This window comes from Sminthopsis crassicaudata, chromosome X (genome assembly GCF_048593235.1).
Source record: "Sminthopsis crassicaudata isolate SCR6 chromosome X, ASM4859323v1, whole genome shotgun sequence".
In the NCBI taxonomy this organism is placed as follows: Eukaryota; Metazoa; Chordata; class Mammalia; order Dasyuromorphia; family Dasyuridae; genus Sminthopsis; species Sminthopsis crassicaudata.
Genome location: NC_133623.1, coordinates 64,678,004 through 64,695,520, shown reverse-complemented (window position 1 = coordinate 64,695,520; position 17,517 = coordinate 64,678,004). Strand labels below are relative to the sequence as shown.

The 17,517-nt window shown below is 51.9% G+C and overlaps 1 protein-coding gene across 2 annotated transcripts in view; it reads right to left on the bottom strand.

The window, feature by feature from the left end:
* Positions 1 to 17,517, bottom strand: part of LOC141548558 (moesin) — a 73,838-nt gene that overhangs the window by 2,541 nt on the left and 53,780 nt on the right. Inside the window, exons 3-12 of one of the 2 annotated variants that reach the window (XM_074277534.1) lie at positions 10,867 to 10,962; positions 9,227 to 9,569; positions 9,023 to 9,131; positions 8,127 to 8,273; positions 7,452 to 7,548; positions 6,088 to 6,251; positions 3,774 to 3,904; positions 3,158 to 3,318; positions 1,678 to 1,770; positions 919 to 1,131 (exon numbers count right to left, since the gene is read on the bottom strand). In XM_074277534.1, coding sequence (XP_074133635.1) covers positions 919 to 1,131; positions 1,678 to 1,770; positions 3,158 to 3,318; positions 3,774 to 3,904; positions 6,088 to 6,251; positions 7,452 to 7,548; positions 8,127 to 8,273; positions 9,023 to 9,131; positions 9,227 to 9,569; positions 10,867 to 10,962 — 1,554 coding nt within the window. The remainder of the gene's footprint in view (positions 1 to 918; positions 1,132 to 1,677; positions 1,771 to 3,157; positions 3,319 to 3,773; positions 3,905 to 6,087; positions 6,252 to 7,451; positions 7,549 to 8,126; positions 8,274 to 9,022; positions 9,132 to 9,226; positions 9,570 to 10,866; positions 10,963 to 17,517) is intronic. The other variant, XM_074277535.1, reaches the window with a different exon arrangement.

The following is a 17,517-nucleotide window of genomic DNA, read 5'->3' as shown; positions in this document are numbered from 1 at the left end:
CCAGCATGCACGCTCCACTTCTGCTGTTGAGAATTGCATCTAGCCTTCCCCCCCCCCCCCTCCGCTACCTTCCTTGGTCCTACATGGCAGTTACCCCTTACTCCTTCCCAGAAGCTGGTATTCTTGCCTTGCCTCCAATTTCCCCAGAAGCCTTTGCCCAGTCATTGTTCTGACTCCTGGCAACAATGCTGCCCGTGTAACATCTATCTAAGTTGACACCTTTCCAACCGCCTCCCCCATCCCCCCCACTAGAATGGAAACTCCATGAGGGCAGGGGCCTAGGCTCATCTACACTCCACCCCCAACACTTATTCACATTTGCTGAAAATAAGCTCCCTCTTCCTCGGAAGGGTTCTAGGAGTGAATGGATCGCCCCTTCTCAGCCATGATTACATCCTGAGCTCTGCAGGCCAAGCACAGGGCTCCGAATGCAGCAGGAGCTTAACAAATCCTGTGGTTCGAGCTCTCCAAATGCCATTCAAGGAAAGGCTGCAGGAGCTCATGGGGCTCCTCTGCCCAAGGATTACAGATCTACACTTTGAAGGGACCCTAGAGGTCACCAAGTCTAATCTCACCTCCCCCATTTTACAGATGAGGAAAACTGAGGCCCAGAGAATTAAAAATGACTTTGTCCAGGGCCATACAACTAGTAAGAATCTGAAGTGGGATTGGAACCCAGTCCCTTTTCCTCCAAATCACAGTCACTAACACCTGGGTAACCTTATAACTCTCCTCCTGACCGCCCCTTGGTAACCTGCTTCCCACCTTCTGCCTACGGACTCCCCACCTTCTGCCCTTCTGGTGGGCCACCCACATGCCTGGCCCTTAAGTCAGCTTGGGGCCCTGTACCCAGCGGGCACAGGTTGGCACTGCCAGGCCCACTGAGCCCATGGCCACCCCCCTCTCTCCCAGAGCTACCTTCAGGTGCTTCTGGACCCGTTCGTTCTTCTCGGCCTCAGTGGTCCGTTCTTCCTCGCTGCGGTCCTTGGTGGAGGCCTCAGCCCGCAGCTCGGCACTGGCTTCGGCCGCGTTCTCGTCCTGCTCGTCATCCTGCTCGTTCTCGTGAGGGGTGCTCATGGCATTCTTCAGTTCGGCTCGGGTCTTCTCCAAGTCCTCCTGCACCATTTGGGCCTGCGTGGTAGAGCGCGCCAAGGTGAGCCACAGAAAGGCCCAGAGGGGGGACACTGGACCTGGGGTTTCAACCACCAGGTGGAGGGCGGAGACTCACACAACCAGAAGGGATCAGAGGCAAGATTTGAACCCAGGGCTTCTTTTAGCCACTAGAGAATAGGTATAAAACTTCTAAGCCAGCAAACCCCCTGAGGAAAACATCACTGGGAGACATTTAAGACAAGGAATCAAAATATAGCACAGATGACGTTCGTTTGGGGTTTTCTGAGTCACAGGTGGGCAACAGGGATCTGACCACTGCTACAACCCATGTGAAAATCACTCTAGAGCTTTCCCAAGGGAGGGAGGTGCTTTCCAGTAGCACCTTCCCCTTTTACAAAGGGGCAAGTTGGCATTCAAAGACAAAGGGGTCAGAGCCAGGATATGGCCTTGCCATGCTCCCCATTAAAGCTGGGAGGCTGAGGCCTTGGGGGCCATGTCCCCCAAATCGGTCCCACCCTGGTCCTCTCCTGCCTGCTTTCACCACCTGGGGCCCAGCTGTCTCACCTTCTGCTGCCACTCCACAGCCTCGCTCTCCTTCTTCTGACGGGCCATCTCCAGCTGGCTGATCCTGGCCGTCAGCTCTGCCATCTCGGAAGCCTGCAGAGGAAGATGGCCAGAGCCCGCCATGAGCCCAAGGGCTCTGGTCTTCCTGCCCGCTCCCGGCACGAGGGTCCGGGCTGGTCCTGCCTCGGCTTTCCCGGGACAAATGCTCACTGACTGCTGCTCTTTTGTGCCTTTCCAGAACCAATCCTGTTCATTAAGCACTTACTATGTGCAGGGCACTGGGTCAAACACTGGAAGGCCCCAAAAGCCCAGCTCGGTCTCCTCTTTTCCCTGATGTTTGCATATAACCCATACACTTAGATCTGGTTCCAAGGCATTGCCCCCCCCCAGACTGTTCCGCTAGGTGTCCAAGCCCTACTGTCCCCTCTTGGGCCCCTCTGCCCCGCCACACTCGCACCAAGCAGACCCTCTGGTCACAGAATCTCAGAACCAAAAGGATTGCCCAAGGCATCTCCTCACTCTGAATGAGGCTCAAGAGCGGGCAGGGCTTTTTTGGTGGCCGGGTCATGCTGCTGTCTCAGCCCCAGTGGTCTAAGCTTCTAGACTTGTGTCTGGGAAGGGAGAGCCTGGGATACAGGCCTGGGCACTCTAGGGGCTGCTCCAGAGGGATCTGCTCTTCACCGATGACACAAAACTTCTTCCTTCTGCCCTACGGACTCTGGGTGCGTCGCTGGACGCTACTGCCTTCGTCTACCTAGCCAGGACCTCAGCAAGCATGGCCATGTTGAGTAACCTGCCGAGGCTTCTGCGAGCCTTACGTGGTAGGGATGCGACTGACCAGCCCCTCTGGCTTCAAAGGCAGTGAAAGCTAGCTGCCAGGCTGGGCCATGGGCACCGCCCGGCAAGGGAAGTGAGGTGTACCTTGCACAGAAGCATCTATGATGGTGCCCTCGGCCGCTCATTGCTACCATCTCGCGTGCCCTGCCCCCGAGAGTGCCACTTGGAGACGGAGTCAGGGCACTCTAGCCGCTGCCCATCCGTGTCTGGGAGCTGCGGGAACCTGGCCTAGCTGGGGATGGCCAACTCCACAAAGAGCTTTCTACTCGGCCCCTGCTGTCCCCACAGGGACAAAGTTCTGCCTTTTGCCATGGAGTCCAGCAGCCTGCACATGTGTGTGTGTGTGTGTATCTGTGTGTGTGCACACTTACTAGTGCATAGCATGCATTTACACACAGACATGATACTCAGGTGCTTACACTCTCATGGACACACCCACATATACACGCTCTCATACACAGACATACACACTCACCATCACCCCCCCACAAGCCTGCTTACACACACACACACACACACACACACACACACACACACACACACACAGTCACACGCTCGTACCTTCCCACGCGGACATCCCACGTGCACGCACACATCCATGCTCACACTCATACAACCCACTGAGCTTGCTGGGTGATCTTACCAGCTGCTCCTGGGTCTTCTTCTGGTCCCGAGAGGCCCGCAGCAGGGCCTCTTTGGCCTCCTCGGCCTCGCGACGCTCCTTGGCCAGCTTTTCCGCCTCATCTTGAGCTCGCTTCCGCTCTTCTTCCAGCTCCAGAGCTTTCCGGGTCTGCTCTTCCAGTTCTGGATGGACAAAAGTAGGGGATGAGGCAAAAGGCACCCCTCCCCCCCACCCGCCACCGTGGCTGCACCCATTTGTGGAGCTCCACACTCTGACCTGGCAGGAACCCAATCATACCTGACAAAGCGTGCCGATCCCCAACAAGGGGGGGTCAGCCAGCCTCTTCTCGAGGGCCTCCTCCTTGGAGGCAGCGGCGGGGAGCGCACTACCTGAGGAGGCAGCCCGTTCTACTTTGGGCTACCAATTACCCCGTTCTACTTTGGGGTAATTCTCCTCATGGGGCATTTCCTCAGCCTCCCCATACCATCACCCACCCTCGCCCTCCTTCAAACCCTTCCCCCAGGAGGGATCCCTGAAGAGACTGAATCACAGTGAGATAATGGGCAAAGGGCCCAGTGGGCTCCTCCAATGGGGCTCCTTAATCCCTCTGCCTCCCCTCCCCAAGGCTCTTACGTACCTATCTGAGCTTTCTTGGTCTGTTCCTCAATCTGCCTCAGTTTCTCCATCAGCTCCTCCTTCTCCCTCTCAATCTTTTCCTTCTCCTTCTCAGCCAGCTCTCGCTTCTTCTTTTCATTCTCCAGGAGAGCTCTGGAGGGGCAGGAGAACAGAATGAGAAGTAGCAACAAAACCACCCAGAAGGTGGCGGGAGCCCAGCTTACCCTGGGGCCCCCAGAATGCCCAGAATCCAGTCCCTGATTCAACAATCCTCTATAAACTGAGCGACCGTGTTTGGCCGGGGAGGAAGGGTTAACAGGAAAAGCCAAAGTTCATGAAGAGCTTTACCAGGGAAATCATTTTTCTAAATAAGTATGAGGCCTGCCAGGGCAAACGCAGGCAAAACACTAGGGAAATTTGAGGTAGGATTTCCCCAGCTTCCACTCTCCTAAATCTGGTGCTGGAAAGAACCGCAGAAGCCAGCTCGTCTGACCCCCTCATTTTAGAGTTCGATAAACCGAGGCCCGTGGAAAGAGAACGATCCCTCCCTGTGGTCACAGAAGCAAGAGCAGAGACAGGATTTGAATCCAGACCCTGAGATGGCAGAAGCGGAGATCAGGGAAGGCTCCCCAGATCTGCTACTTAAGATTGAGCCTTAGAAAGCAAGGCTCCTAAGAGGCAGAGATGAGAAATGAACCCGTTCCAGGCGCAGGGACGACCCAGACCTCCTGGATTCCTCCTGCAGGCCTCCCACTCACTCAGGCTAAGCTACTCACACCCTAAGACCACTCCCCTCCCACGCCACTGCTGCCACATATACAGTAATGTGCCGGTATCTGTACAGGTCACAGTGTGAAGCTGGGAAAATCATTTCTCCCTTGTTTGTATCTCATTCAATTCCATGAAGGTCCTACTGTGTGAACAGGCACTGAGATTACAAAGGCTTTTTTCATGGGACAGCTCCATCAGGGAGGTCTCTCTGGCAGCCTTAGGGAAGGCAGTCTCAACAGAGTGGTGGTATTGAAGGCCAGATTCTAGGGGGCTAAAAAACCAGGGGGTTGTGGGGATTGGCACCCGCCGGCTTCTGGGAACACGGCAGCACGAGGGGGCGGCAGCTTGAGGACCCCCCCATGGCAGGGCGAAGGGATCCCGGGCACGTTGTTTGCAGCAGCCAAGGGACCAGCGTGGACAAGGAGAGGCTAAAGATCTAAAGAGGGGAGGATTCTTCTCCCAGCAGGCCTCTGGCCGTCTGCCAGCGCATCTCCCTCCCTTCGGTCGAGGGGCGAGGGGCTATGGGAGCGGAACATCGCATGCGCTGCTGTGCAAAATGTCGGGATGGCGTCTGTTGGTTTGTTTAACTGATCTTTTTGTTATGAGGGCAGGTTCAAAGATGGTGGGGGTGAGAAGGGCCTGGGAAATGGGCTCATGGGGAGTGGGATCCTTTCCATGTCAATCTATACTCCTGAGACAGAGTTCAAAGCCTGCCTCTGCTATTTCCTGTGCATCTGGGCTTTAAGCCAGGGAGCCCATGGCTACTCAGTCTCTCAAGTGACATTCATTAAGCACCTACTACGTGCAAAGTAATGTGCCGGAAAATAGGAAAAACTGCCCAACTCAAAAACCGGCCTGATGCCTGCCTTCCCAGAGTTCCATCTGGTAGGCAGTTATAAACATAGCGTGTAATGACAACAGCAATAACACTTTACAGTCATTACCTTATTTGATCTTCACAAAAACTCTGGGAGGTGCATACCTTTATAATCCTTACTGTATAGTTGGAGAAACTGAGGCACACAATGCCTCACCCAATCACTGAAGTGACTTGCCCAGGGCTGACATTTGAACTTGGGGCTTCCCGATTCTAAGCATTCTGTGCATTCTAATGCCCCAAATTACATGCAGCTACGTGGCCACTTTCTACCCTCCAAATGGGTCCTGCAGGAAGCCACGTGGCCACCGGGACCTCCCTGACCTCCACTCCTTTCCGTGTCTTGCTGGGAGAAGTGGGAGCAGGCCTACACCACCAAGTGAGCCACAGCCCCGCTTGGAATCCTCCCAGACCCTCTCTCTTTCCCACAGCTACTCTTCAATGTGGGGAGTATCTCCCATGAGAACATAAGCTCCTTCAGGGCAGGGACCAGCTATCTGCATTCCTGGCACTGAGTAGGTACTTTAATCAATGCTCAACAAGTGGCTTCCTTCCTTTGGCTCCCATTTTCCTGGGCCTCCTGTGGAGGAGGTCCATGCCTCACAGATGGGTAGTGGCAGCGAGTCCCCCACCCAGTCAGACTCCTCCTACCCAGGCCTTCCCAGCAGGCCCGAAGCCTGGTACCCACCTCTCCATCTGCTTCTGGTGTTTCTCCTCGCGGGCCTGGGCCTTCATCTGCTGCACCTCGATGGTGTCTGGCTTGCGGCGCCGCATGTACAGCTCATGGTTCCCCATGCACAGCGCCAGGATGCGCTTGTTGATGCGGAGACGGGGGGCATAGAAGACAAAGTCCTGGCGGCGGCAGGGGGGAAGGAGGAAGAAAGGGGAGAACCATGAATCTGGATTGGAAATACCTGGCCTCCAATCCAGACTCTTAATGTTCATGAGCCACATACCCTCAGGGAGAAGTCAGTCAGCTTCCCTTGGGCTCAGTTTCCCTTTTTTTAATATATAGCTTCCTTTACTATCTATAGACCTCAGTGAGAGAAGGATCCAGCTGAGGATGGGGACATTTGCTGTCCCTAGAAACACAGGTGGGCACCTGGAGGTTATGTGACTTTCCCAGGGTCTTACAGCCAGTTAATTATGCATTAGAGGGATGGCTTCCTGACTCCAAAGCTGGCTCTCTAGCCACTATGAAACATCACCCAACTGGTGAGCCAAAGATCAAAGATCAGAACAATGTAAACTGAAAAAGAGAGATCACCGAGGCCTGTGTCTTTGAGGCCTGACATGGTCCCAGCTCGGGGCTTGTCATTACAAGTGACACTCTGGAATTGGCTTCCAAGAAAATGAACAGACCTGTTTCATTTCTTTAAAAATAAGTAACAAAGGGCAGCTAGGGGGCGCAGTGGATCAAGCACCAGCCCTGAAGTCAGGAGAACCTGAGTTCAAACCTGGCCTCAGACACTTAATACTTTCTAACTGTGTGACCCTGGGCAAGTCATTTAACCCCAAGTGTCTCAGCAAAAAAGAAAATAACATGCTGGAAGAGATCTCAAGTTCAACTCCCATCATTAAATAATGGGAAAGCAAGATTCATAAAACATAAGTGACCTTATTAATTATCATTAATTATTATTATTTTATACAACATATGAATAATCAATTTCATTTTGTTATTTACTATTTTATTAGTAAATAATATTGATATTAATATTACTATTGGTTTGGAGTTTTTTATTTGGTTTGTTAATTTTTAAATTGATTCTTCACATTACTGATATCAATAATATATAACAATATTGATTATTACTAATTATTAACTATTTATTAATAACTAATATTCCATGTTGAATATTCTTTCTGCCTCCCTTCCTCTTAGTCCTAGGAACTTTTTCACTTTTCCCCATCCCAAGTTTCCCTTTTGTTCTTGATTCCCCAAAGGGACATTTTTACAAATGCAGCCATGCCACTAATTTTTGTTGCTGCCTTGTCATTCTGGGGTCAACTAGGCCCAGATCTGGGTCACCGGGAGCAAAGGTCACTTACCGGAGCCTTCTTGTCAATTGGCTTGATGACAAATTTCTTATCATTGAAGGAAATGTTTCTGATTTCACTCCAGGGGAAGCCAATCTTGGGGGTGAGCCTGTAGGAGGGGACATAGAGAGAAGATCAATGCAGAAGGGAGCCCCCGGCACCCACAGTGGCGCTTCGCAAGCGCTCCACCTAACAGTCGCAGGAAGGGGGACTGAAGCAGGGCAGAAGTCTGCCCAGGCTCCCACAGCTGGCAAGTGACAGTGGTGAGCTGGAACTCAGGTCGTCTGGTCCCCAACCAAGCCCAGCATGCTCTCTTCTTCGTCAGGCTGAAGCTAAATACCCCCAGCAGTCCTTGGGGCAGAGCAAAGGTTAAGGGAGCTTCTTTAGGCCTTATTTTGTATGGGTGGGGTGGGAAGGACAGAATGGGGTGGGGAGAGAAGAACTAAAAAAATATCTAACTCTCCACAGGCTTATGGTGGAAATCAGCTGAAATGGAATAAATATGGCCCAGAGGCTTCCAGCTGAAACAGTTGAGTCATCTCCTGGTCTGAGATCAACTGGATGTTGGTTCAAGGTTGGCGGAGAGGCAGGGGGATGGATGTATTGACATCCTGTCCTCCATATTGAGGCCTAGAGGATCCCAGTGAGCAACCAGAGGGAGCGGAGGAGCAGGGAAGTCTTCCTCACCTGTCATTCTGCTCATAGATATTGAGCCCCAGGGCGTCCACACCCAGCCAAAGCTCAGAACCCTTCTTGTTCTTGATGTTGAAGTAGTTCACGCCATACATCTCCAAGTCCTGGGCTATCTTCAGATATTCCAGGACAGCGTCTTCCCTGGGAGAAGATGGGAAAGGACGGTTAGGTATTCATAGTGGTCCCAGGGTACATTCATCCATCCTGTGTACTGCCTGTCAGTAGGAGTGCCTGGGAGGCACAGGGAGCCTCGAAGGGCAAAGGTCAAACATGCAGGACTTCTTCCTCACTCACATTACTTCCATTGCACACAATCTCTGTTTCTCCCAAACCTACATGGCCACCCATGTGCCTTTGCCCACACCGTCCCCTATTCCAGAAACATCTTTGTAGAATTAGAGTAGAAAGACACTGGGGAAGTCGAGTCCAGCCCTTCAAACCCTTCCATTTACTCAGAAGGAGACTGAGGCCTAAGGAAATCAAACCACTTTCCAAAAGGCATATGGAGACACAACAAAGCTGAGATCCCAACTGGGATCTTTCACCTCCCAACGAGAAGACTGGATCTCCCACTGTGTGTCTTCCCTTTCCCCTACTTACTTAAGGGATTCTCTAGCACCAGCCCTCAAAAACATTCCCTGATCCTCTACATCATCCATGCTTCCAAGTCCCAGAATGCTCTGAGGGATGTAGGATCTTGCCTCCTTCCAGATATCTGCTATTCCTTAAGGTAGGGGACTCTCTTTTGCCTTTGTGCCTAGCACACAGTAGGTGCTTAATAAATGAATGACTGAGTGAGCTTTCTCCCCTTACCAGAAGTGACAGCCCTCCCCTAGCACCCAGCACAAGGAGTTTGGGACCAAGCCACCTGAGTGGGCCCGTTGCCTCACCTCAGCATGCCCCGGTGCTCCTCGTGCCAAACTTGGATCCTTTCTTCCCACTGGTCTTTGTTCAGCTTGTGCTGCTCCAGGACTCTACAAAGAAAGGCCAAAGTTAAGGCTCGCTTTGGGGTCTTGCACACGAGGGGCTTTCCCCTAAGCACTTTCCCCACAACCACCTGAATATTTAGTGAGAAGAGTCTCTCTCCATTTCACAGAGGGGAAAGGTGAGGTTTAAGCGAGTGAGAGTGACATCAGCGATCTCCCAGCCCTTCCGCTCATACCTCTGGGGCAGCAGCTTGTCCCCGGCCAAGTAGCCGGCCTTGTGCACCTCCTTGTTGAAGTCGCCGTACTTGGACTGGACCGCGTAGGAGGCCAGCAGGACGGCAGTCTCTGGAGGGCAGTAGATGTCGTCGTTGAGGATGCCCTCCTTCACTTGCAGGAAGAAGAGGCGCTGAGTGATGTCCTGAATCAGCTCCTCCGACACGTCCTCGGGGTAAAACTTGGCCCGGAATTTGAAGAGCAGGGGGCTCTCCTTGCGCACATCCTGGGCCGTCACCTGAGTTCAGGGAAACGAGCTCAGGGAAAGGCCCTCTCCGGGTTACCTCGTCCGTCCATCCCCACTGCCTCCGACAGGCTCTTCCTCTCAAGGAAGTTGAGAGGGGCGTGAGCTGACTCACAGGAAGTGGCGGGAAGCAGAGAAGCAAGACAAAGCAACGAGCCTGCGGGACGGGCGACTGAAAGCCGAGCTCCGAAAATCCACAGGAGGCAGGGCGAAATGCACAGAAGGGGGCCCCAAGTTCAGAACAGTGCATACACCGCCAGGCACAGCTGCCTCATTGGGCAATTTTGCTTAAGTGCGCAAGGGAAGGGATGTGGAGAAATGATCAATGTGAAAGTAAAACAGAAGGAATGAAAGAAAGGCAAGTGGGCAAAGGCAAGAGACAGGGGGAAGCTGGATGGCCCTGAAGTCAAGAAGACTTGAGTTCTAATCTGGCCTCAGACACTTAACACTTCCTGGCTGTGTGACCCTGGGCAAGTCACTTAACTGCAAAAGAAACAAAACAGTTCAAATAAAATGCAAAAAAAGGCAAACGAGCCATTCCAAAAGATGGTGCCAGGCAGGAAGGAGACAACACCATCTCCTGGGGACTGCAGTCCTGTGATCTACAATCTTCCAATGAGAAAATTCTTCCTGGGTCTTGAGAACAGGCCAAGGTTCTCCTGGGAACTTTATCCACAAGGCTCCCTCACTTAAGAGTGGGCCAGGTTTAAGGGTGTCAGACCCTGACAGCTCTGGGCGGCTCAGCTTCTGAGGGAAGAGTCTCAATCTGCAGCAACGGCTGAGCCCCAATTGTGAATGCTTCCCAGGAAAGGAGGGCTGGGCACCTGTGGGGGCCCCCTCTGCAAGCTCACAGGGGAACGGAAAGGCAAGAAACCTGTCTCCTGGAGCTTCTCTTCAGCCATGCCACCAAGAGAAAGTCTTAGTTGGGAGAGCTCATAAAGCAAGGACGGTGAGAGCTGGAAGGAACCTTAGGAAGCATGAAATCCACACACTCACTCACATTCTCTCTCTCCCCTTTTCTGTCTCTCTCCCTTTTTCTGTCTCTCTCTCTCTCTCTCCTTTCACCTCCTCTCCGTCTCTCTCCTTTCTCTGTCACTTTTTCTCCTTCCTTGCCATTCCTTTCCTTCTCTCCTCTCTGTCTCTCTCCTTTTCTGTGTCTCTCACTTTTCCTCCTTCCCTGTCTCTCCTTCCTTGCCCCTCCTTTCCCTCTCTGTCTCCTTCCCTCATTTCTCTCCTTTTCTCTGGGAGAACACACGTCCAGCCCCCGCCCGCCCCGGGTCTGCGCACTTACCTTCTTATTGAGTTTCAGCCACGTGGAGAAACCCTTGGTGTCCTGGTACTGCAGGCCAAAGAACCAGACCTCTCTCAGCCCAATGGTCTTCACAACCTGGAGGAGGCAGGGAGATAGCATTAACCTCAATGGAGCCCCTCATCCCTTCTGTCATTCCCAGGATGGGTGGTGCTGAGGAGGCAGCAAACACTGGCATCGGAAGGAGAGGGAGTAGCACACGGTGGCCCATTCAGGAGGACCGGGTTCAAATCCCCATCCTGCCAAGCTGGGGCAAGTCATGAACTCTCTGAACAAGAGTTTCCTTGGCTAAAATGGGGACTTGACCACACTTGGGCGCCGACTTCTGTCAGGCAAGGCAGTGGTGGGGACCGTCAAAGGGAACGCTTCCAGGTGCTGGCGACGTGAACGCTCCCTGACCTAGTGCTGGATAAAACACGTAGCATATCCCACGTGTTTGCAACAGACGGGGACACTGAGGCCCAAGAGGGTTAAGGAGGCAAGGCCCAGACCTCCGGCAGCCATCCTAAAAAGAGCTAGCCAGGGATTCCCTGAGCAGTTCTTGCAAGCTCCCAAGGGAGGCCACAGGATTACCCTCAAGTCCTACAAGCAACCAGACCAGAGAAGCAGATCTGACCTCCTCATGACAGGCAGGGAGGAGAATGGATTCAGCCAGGGTCACACAGAAGATCCTAACTGGAAGGAAGCCCAGAGGCCAGCTAATTCAACTCTGTTGTTTTACAGAAAGGGAAACTGAGGTCCAGGAAAGGGAAATGGCCTACTTAAGATCAGATAGCTAATAAGTACCAGAGGCAGGATTTGAAACCAGGTCCCAAAAAGCCAGAGACAGATAATCCCAACAGTCAACCGGCGCAGAGCTCCCAGCTCTGGCCACTTACTCTCGGCTAACAAACAAGACTCGGCTCTCCCCTCTGTAAAATAGTGATTCAACTTGCTTTTTACCCACAGCCATGCGGTGCTCCATAAATCTCACTGGAAGGGATCCAAGAAAGATGAGCTCATGAGGGAGCCTTCCCCCTGGAGCGGGCCCTCCCCAGAGCCAGCTTCCGCTCAGGCCTGTGGTTGGTTGCTCAGAGCCCGGACCTCGCCGTGGTCTGGGGAGGGGAGGGGTCGGAGCCGACGGAGCGGCCACAGAGGGCGCGGGTGGGAAAGGGTGCGACGCCCGAATGAGACAAATGGGCTCTGTTCTTTCACCCTGGGCATCACCATGGCAATGGGGCCTGCTCTGGGCTACTTAACCAGCTCCGGCTTCCCCAGCGGTGGCCCCAGGGGAGCTCACAAGCATCGTAATGAAGGGACCCAACCACAAAGAATGTGGGAAAGCGGTGCAGAGGCCCGGCTGCGAGGGGGACGCTCACCACCCCGGGACCGCCACTGCCACCCTAGCCTAGTGGCTCGGGGTTTGCGTGGGGTTTGGCGAAGAGAGTGCACCCAGGGGGACACTTTTTGGTTGGATAACCCTGAGGAGTCACTCCACCTCTCTGAAATCATTTTCTCATCTATCAGATGAGGCAGCTGCACTAGGAGGGGCCTTGAAGGAACCCTGGGACGACCACAACTTCTGTGTACCGTGGAGAAGACAGGATTTGGAGTCCGAATTCGTGGGCCCGATTTCCTACTCTTCTGAGTGGGCAGTGATTTGACCTTCCTGGGCCTTAGGTGGCAAGGGTCAAACCTTTGAACCTGGGGCCCTTGATTGGAGATCAGCAGATTTTCCCTGTGGGACCAAGCTGAGCAAGCCTAATCTGTTCTGGGTGTGTTCCCCTGAATAAGCACACAGGTTCACGCCAGCCACCGTGCTCAGCACTCTATAAATATGATGTCCTTGGACCTTCGCAAGAATCCTGGGAGGCAAGGGCTATCAGGATCCCCATTCTACAGATGAAAAAAATGAGGCAGGCAGGCAAAATGATTTGTCCAGGGTCGCACAGCTAGGATGTGAACCCAGATCTTCCTGACTCCAGGTCACTCTGGGCACTGTGGGGCTCCCTAAATGTTCCCTGTCACCTAGAACTCCATAGGGATTATGGGTAGGCTTGATGCCGTCCGCAACTCCACAGATTGGTCTTCCCCCCAAAATCAAACTCTTAACTTTTACCGTGCCGTGCCCACCTCCCTTGGCAGGCGGGTTAGGCAAGGCTACAAACCTCCTTTCAGAACCTTTTAGATAAAGAAAACACCCAGGATTGCAAAGAGAACTGACTGTTAAATAAGACATACTTTTTTTTACCCATGGGGGGGGAGGGAAGTAATCTGTGGGTGCTTTTCCTTTTCCCCCTCCACAAAGCACACACATGGAGCACACACAGACACCCAGTAACAAGTTCAGCAAAAGACCAAGAGAATAATTCCTCCCCCCAGGCACCTCCAACAACAAGAAGGGACATCAAAGCCCTGATCACTGGGTCAGATAGAAAGGGACAGGACCCTGGGGAGGCGGAGTGGACAAAATGCAACTGGGCACATCCCTCCCCCTTCCTTGCTGACCTGGGACCCAGGCAGCAGGTCCCAGGGGGATGGGGGAGGGAAGGCAAATTGCTACCCCATGGGTCCTTGCGTCTAGAAGCCAGAAGAGCTTCCAGGAGCTCATCAGCCATAGGTAGTTTTCCCACCCCGGGCCAAGGAGTGTTTGTTCTAAAGCCTGAGGAGTGGGAGAGAGAGCAAGAAACAGAGACAGAGAGAGAGAGACAAAGACAGAGAGAGGAGGGACAGAGGAAAAGGACAAACACAGAAAAACACAGAAAGAGAGACAGAAAGAAAGAGATTGAGAGAGAGAGAAAGACACAAAGACAGAGAAAGAGACAGAGAGAGACAGAGAGACGAGAGACAGAGAAAGAGAAGGACAGAGAGAGAGAGGGACAGAGGAAAAGGACAGAGAGAAACACAGAAAAACACAGAAAGAGATTGAGAGAGAGAAAGACACAAAGACAGACAGAGAGAGAGAGAGACAGAGAGACAAGAGAGACAGAGAAAGAGAAGGACAGAGAGAGAGAGGGACAGAGGAAAGGGAGAGGGACAGAGAGAAACAAAGAAAAACACAGAAAGAGAGAGAGAGACAAAGACAGACAGAGGAGGGACAGAGGAAAAGGACAGAGAGAAATACAGAAAAACACAGAAAGAGATTGAGAGAGAGAGAAACACAAAGACAGAGAGAGAGAGAGAGAGAGAGAGAGAGAGAGAGAGAGAGAGAGAGAGAGAGAGAGAGAAGGGACAGAGAGAAACAAAGAAAAACACAAAGAGAGAGACAGAGAGGAGGGACAGAGGAAAAGGACAGAGAAACACAGAAAAACACAGAAAGAGAGAGACAGAGACAAGAAAGTCACAGAAAGAGAGAGAAAATGAGAATATGTAAAAGAAGAATGACCAAATAAAAAAATACCCTATCCCAGACTGAGGGTGGGTGGGTCCCAAAAAGAAGCAGGATAAACCCAATCACTAGCCCTAATGGAGTTCCAATGGCTCAGGAGGGAAACCAGTGCCAGCAAACAGTCTAACTCAGGAAAAAGTCCAGAGAGAGGGACTGCTGTTTTTCCTTTCCTTTTCTTTTTTTTTTTTTTGGGGGGGGTATAGAGGAAAAGTCTCTTAAGTGAAATCAGAGGCCAGTTAGTTTAACCCTTGCATTTTAGAGAGGGGGGAAATTGAGGCAGAGAAAAGTCATAGAACTTGCCCAGGTATAAAATCTGGACAATAGCACCAAATGTAATAAGCACTTAGTACAGTGCTTGGCATGTAGTAGTCACTTAATAAATGCTTTCTTGCTTCCTTTCTCTCCCAGGTCTCATACAAGAGACCTAGAGAAAGAAAGCCCTACGTTTTAGAGGGGAAACCGAGGCCTAGGGAGGTGAAGGCACTGGAACAGGGTCAAGCTCATCGTGTCTTAAGTGAAGCCGGGCCTCGAGTCAAAGGCAGCGCCCCATTTGCTCCCCCTGCTGTCCCTGGCTGTGTTGCCATGTTGGATGAAAACCAGGTTTCTTTGAAAGGAGGCCTAATAATAATAGCTCGCATTTCTGCAGAGCTTCAAAATTTACTAAACTCATTCTGATCCGCCCAACAACTGCGGGAGGCAGCTGCTAACATTACACACATTTTACAGATGAGCAAATCGAGTTCATTGATATTCCTGAGGTGGGATTTGAACCTGGCTCTTTTGGACTCCAAATCTATATGCCATCAGACCTCATGGGCCTGTCTTCCAAGGGCAAGACAGGGCAAAGGCAACTGGGACTGCTGGAAACAAGGGCATGGAGGGGGAGAAAAGGATTCTTTCCAGGAACTAGGCCTCAAAGGGGACAAAAATGAAATGGCCACCGGGCCGCTGGTCTGCCACCAGTCAGGTACTCTTGGGAATTCATCACTCAAAGAAGGACCGGGGAGCACTTGGTGGGCGGGGGGGCACTTGGTGGGCGGAGGGGCACTTGCTAGGTGAGCGGGCATTTGGTCCACAGAAGCTCAGGGAACCATTTCTTGGTCACATGTTTAGTTGCCTTGGTATTCAGGGAGAGAGAGATGCATGAAGATCCTCTAGAACAGGGGTTCCCAAACTACGGCCGGTGGGTCAGATGCGACCCGCTGAGGACATTTATGCCCCCCCCCCCACCGGATTATGGCAAATGGGCTGAGGGGCGGAGACAGAGGGTGAGCTTTTGTTTTTACTATAGTCCGGCCTCCCACAGTCTGAGGGACAGGGAACTGGCCCCCTATTTCCAAAGTGTGAGGACCACTGCTCTAGAAGCAGCAGAAGAAATAGCAGCCCAAGTGGTTTCTTCACAAATTCTAGGACTCATGAACCAGCAAAGATGTGAAATCTGGGCTTGGGCCATCATTCCTCCCCCATCCTCCTTACCCGCCTCCCGGCGACCCTCAAGCTGTGGCGAAAAACAAGCTAGAGACAAATATTGCTCCAAATAGGGAACAAGGTTAATCTCATTTTCAGCTTTCCTAGAGAGATTAGCTTCTGGGCCCTTGCTATGGCCATCTGGAAAGGGAAGCCAGGGGCCTGTGGTGAAATTCTAGTCCTGCTAATTGCGTGTGCCTCAGATAATGGACCAGAGCTGGAGCCTGGCACACAGTAGGTGCTTAAGAAATGCAAACAGATAGATTGGGAGCCTGGCACACAGTAGGTGCTTAAGAAATGCAAACAGATTGGGAGCCTGGCACACAGTAGGTGCTCAAGAAATGCTTACAGACCAATTAACAACTGTGGAGATTAGAGCAGAATACATTCCGCCCTGAATCCTCCAAGCCGGGGATCTCCTGGTAAAGCCAGCTGGTAGGTCTAAGCTCCTTCTACCTTGTCCTGACCACAAGGCCTCTCACTGGAGTCCGGTGGTTGCTCATAAAAATAAGCTGCCTCCTCCCACAGACCTCTGGCTTCATCAGGATACCCAGGAGGAGGCCGGGATAACCACAGGCCCAAGGCTAACCCAGCTTCAGGAACAAATGGGCTCCACACGAAAGATTTCTTCTCTTTCCAAGCAGCACCTGGGATCAGGGCATGGAAGACAGAACCCTGGCTCGCAAAGATTTCCTGTGTGATTTCGGGCCTCACAAACCTTGGGGGTCTCGGTGGAAAGCATGATAGATTAGATCGGGGCCTCTTAAACTCTTTCTACTTGTGACCCCTTTTCACCCAAGACATTTTTACACAAGTGCGGGTATATGGGTATATAAAAGAGGTCTATGGATCAACCATTTACTGCTCACTCCTACTTAGGCGATCCCCACGTTCAGTTATAGACTCCACATGGGCTGGGGATCAGGTGCTCAGAGGTCTCTTTCAGCTCCGGGAACCCTCCGGACGCTCACTGCCTGTCTCATTTGACAAGGCCATTTCTAGAGGTCATCTCAGACATGCTCATGTGTATACCGGGAGTCGAGTCCTTTAAGGCAACAAGAACACCGTCACCTTGGCCAGGGAAGGAGCCGGATCAGAGATGGTGTTGGGATAGATGGGTAAAACCCTCGATTTACCCCAGATAACTACCATATAAACCAGGCCATGTGTCGACTGGTCCATTGGACCTCAGCTAATGAGCGCCCAGGTATATCCTAGAGGATTTGTGGTTTATTTGTAGGTTTGGTTGGTTTTGGAGGGGAAGATTTTGGCCTAGAAAATCCAATATTCTTTTGGGGCCCTGAACCCTTCGAGGCTCAAAAGTTCAAAGTCAATGAGCACAAGCAAGAACTAAAGTTTGGTTTTCTTTGGTTTAGAATATTAGGTGACACAGCAGAGAGTGCCAGACCTAGAGTTAGGTCATTTCCTTTTTCTGAGTTCCAATGCAGACTCGGAGGCTTCCTAAGCTATATGACTCTGGGCAAGTCGAGTGACTTATTATATTAAATACTCTATTAAACCCCCCCCTTATTATTTTTTTTACGGAGTAAGTCCAACTGTAATGCCATTAGCAGAAGGAAGATGGTAATTAGGGATGAGCTAGGGCATCTCTCTGAACCCAGAGATCTAAGCAAGCTCTGGGAAGGGCAAGAAAATGCTCAAAGCCTCATTGCTTGCTGAACTGCCCAATAAGTCACAGAGTGCTTTCTTCTTCTTCTTTTTCCCTTGAGACAACTGGGGTTAAGTGACTTGCCCAGGGTCACACATAGCCAGGAAATGTTAAGTGTCTGATCCTAGAT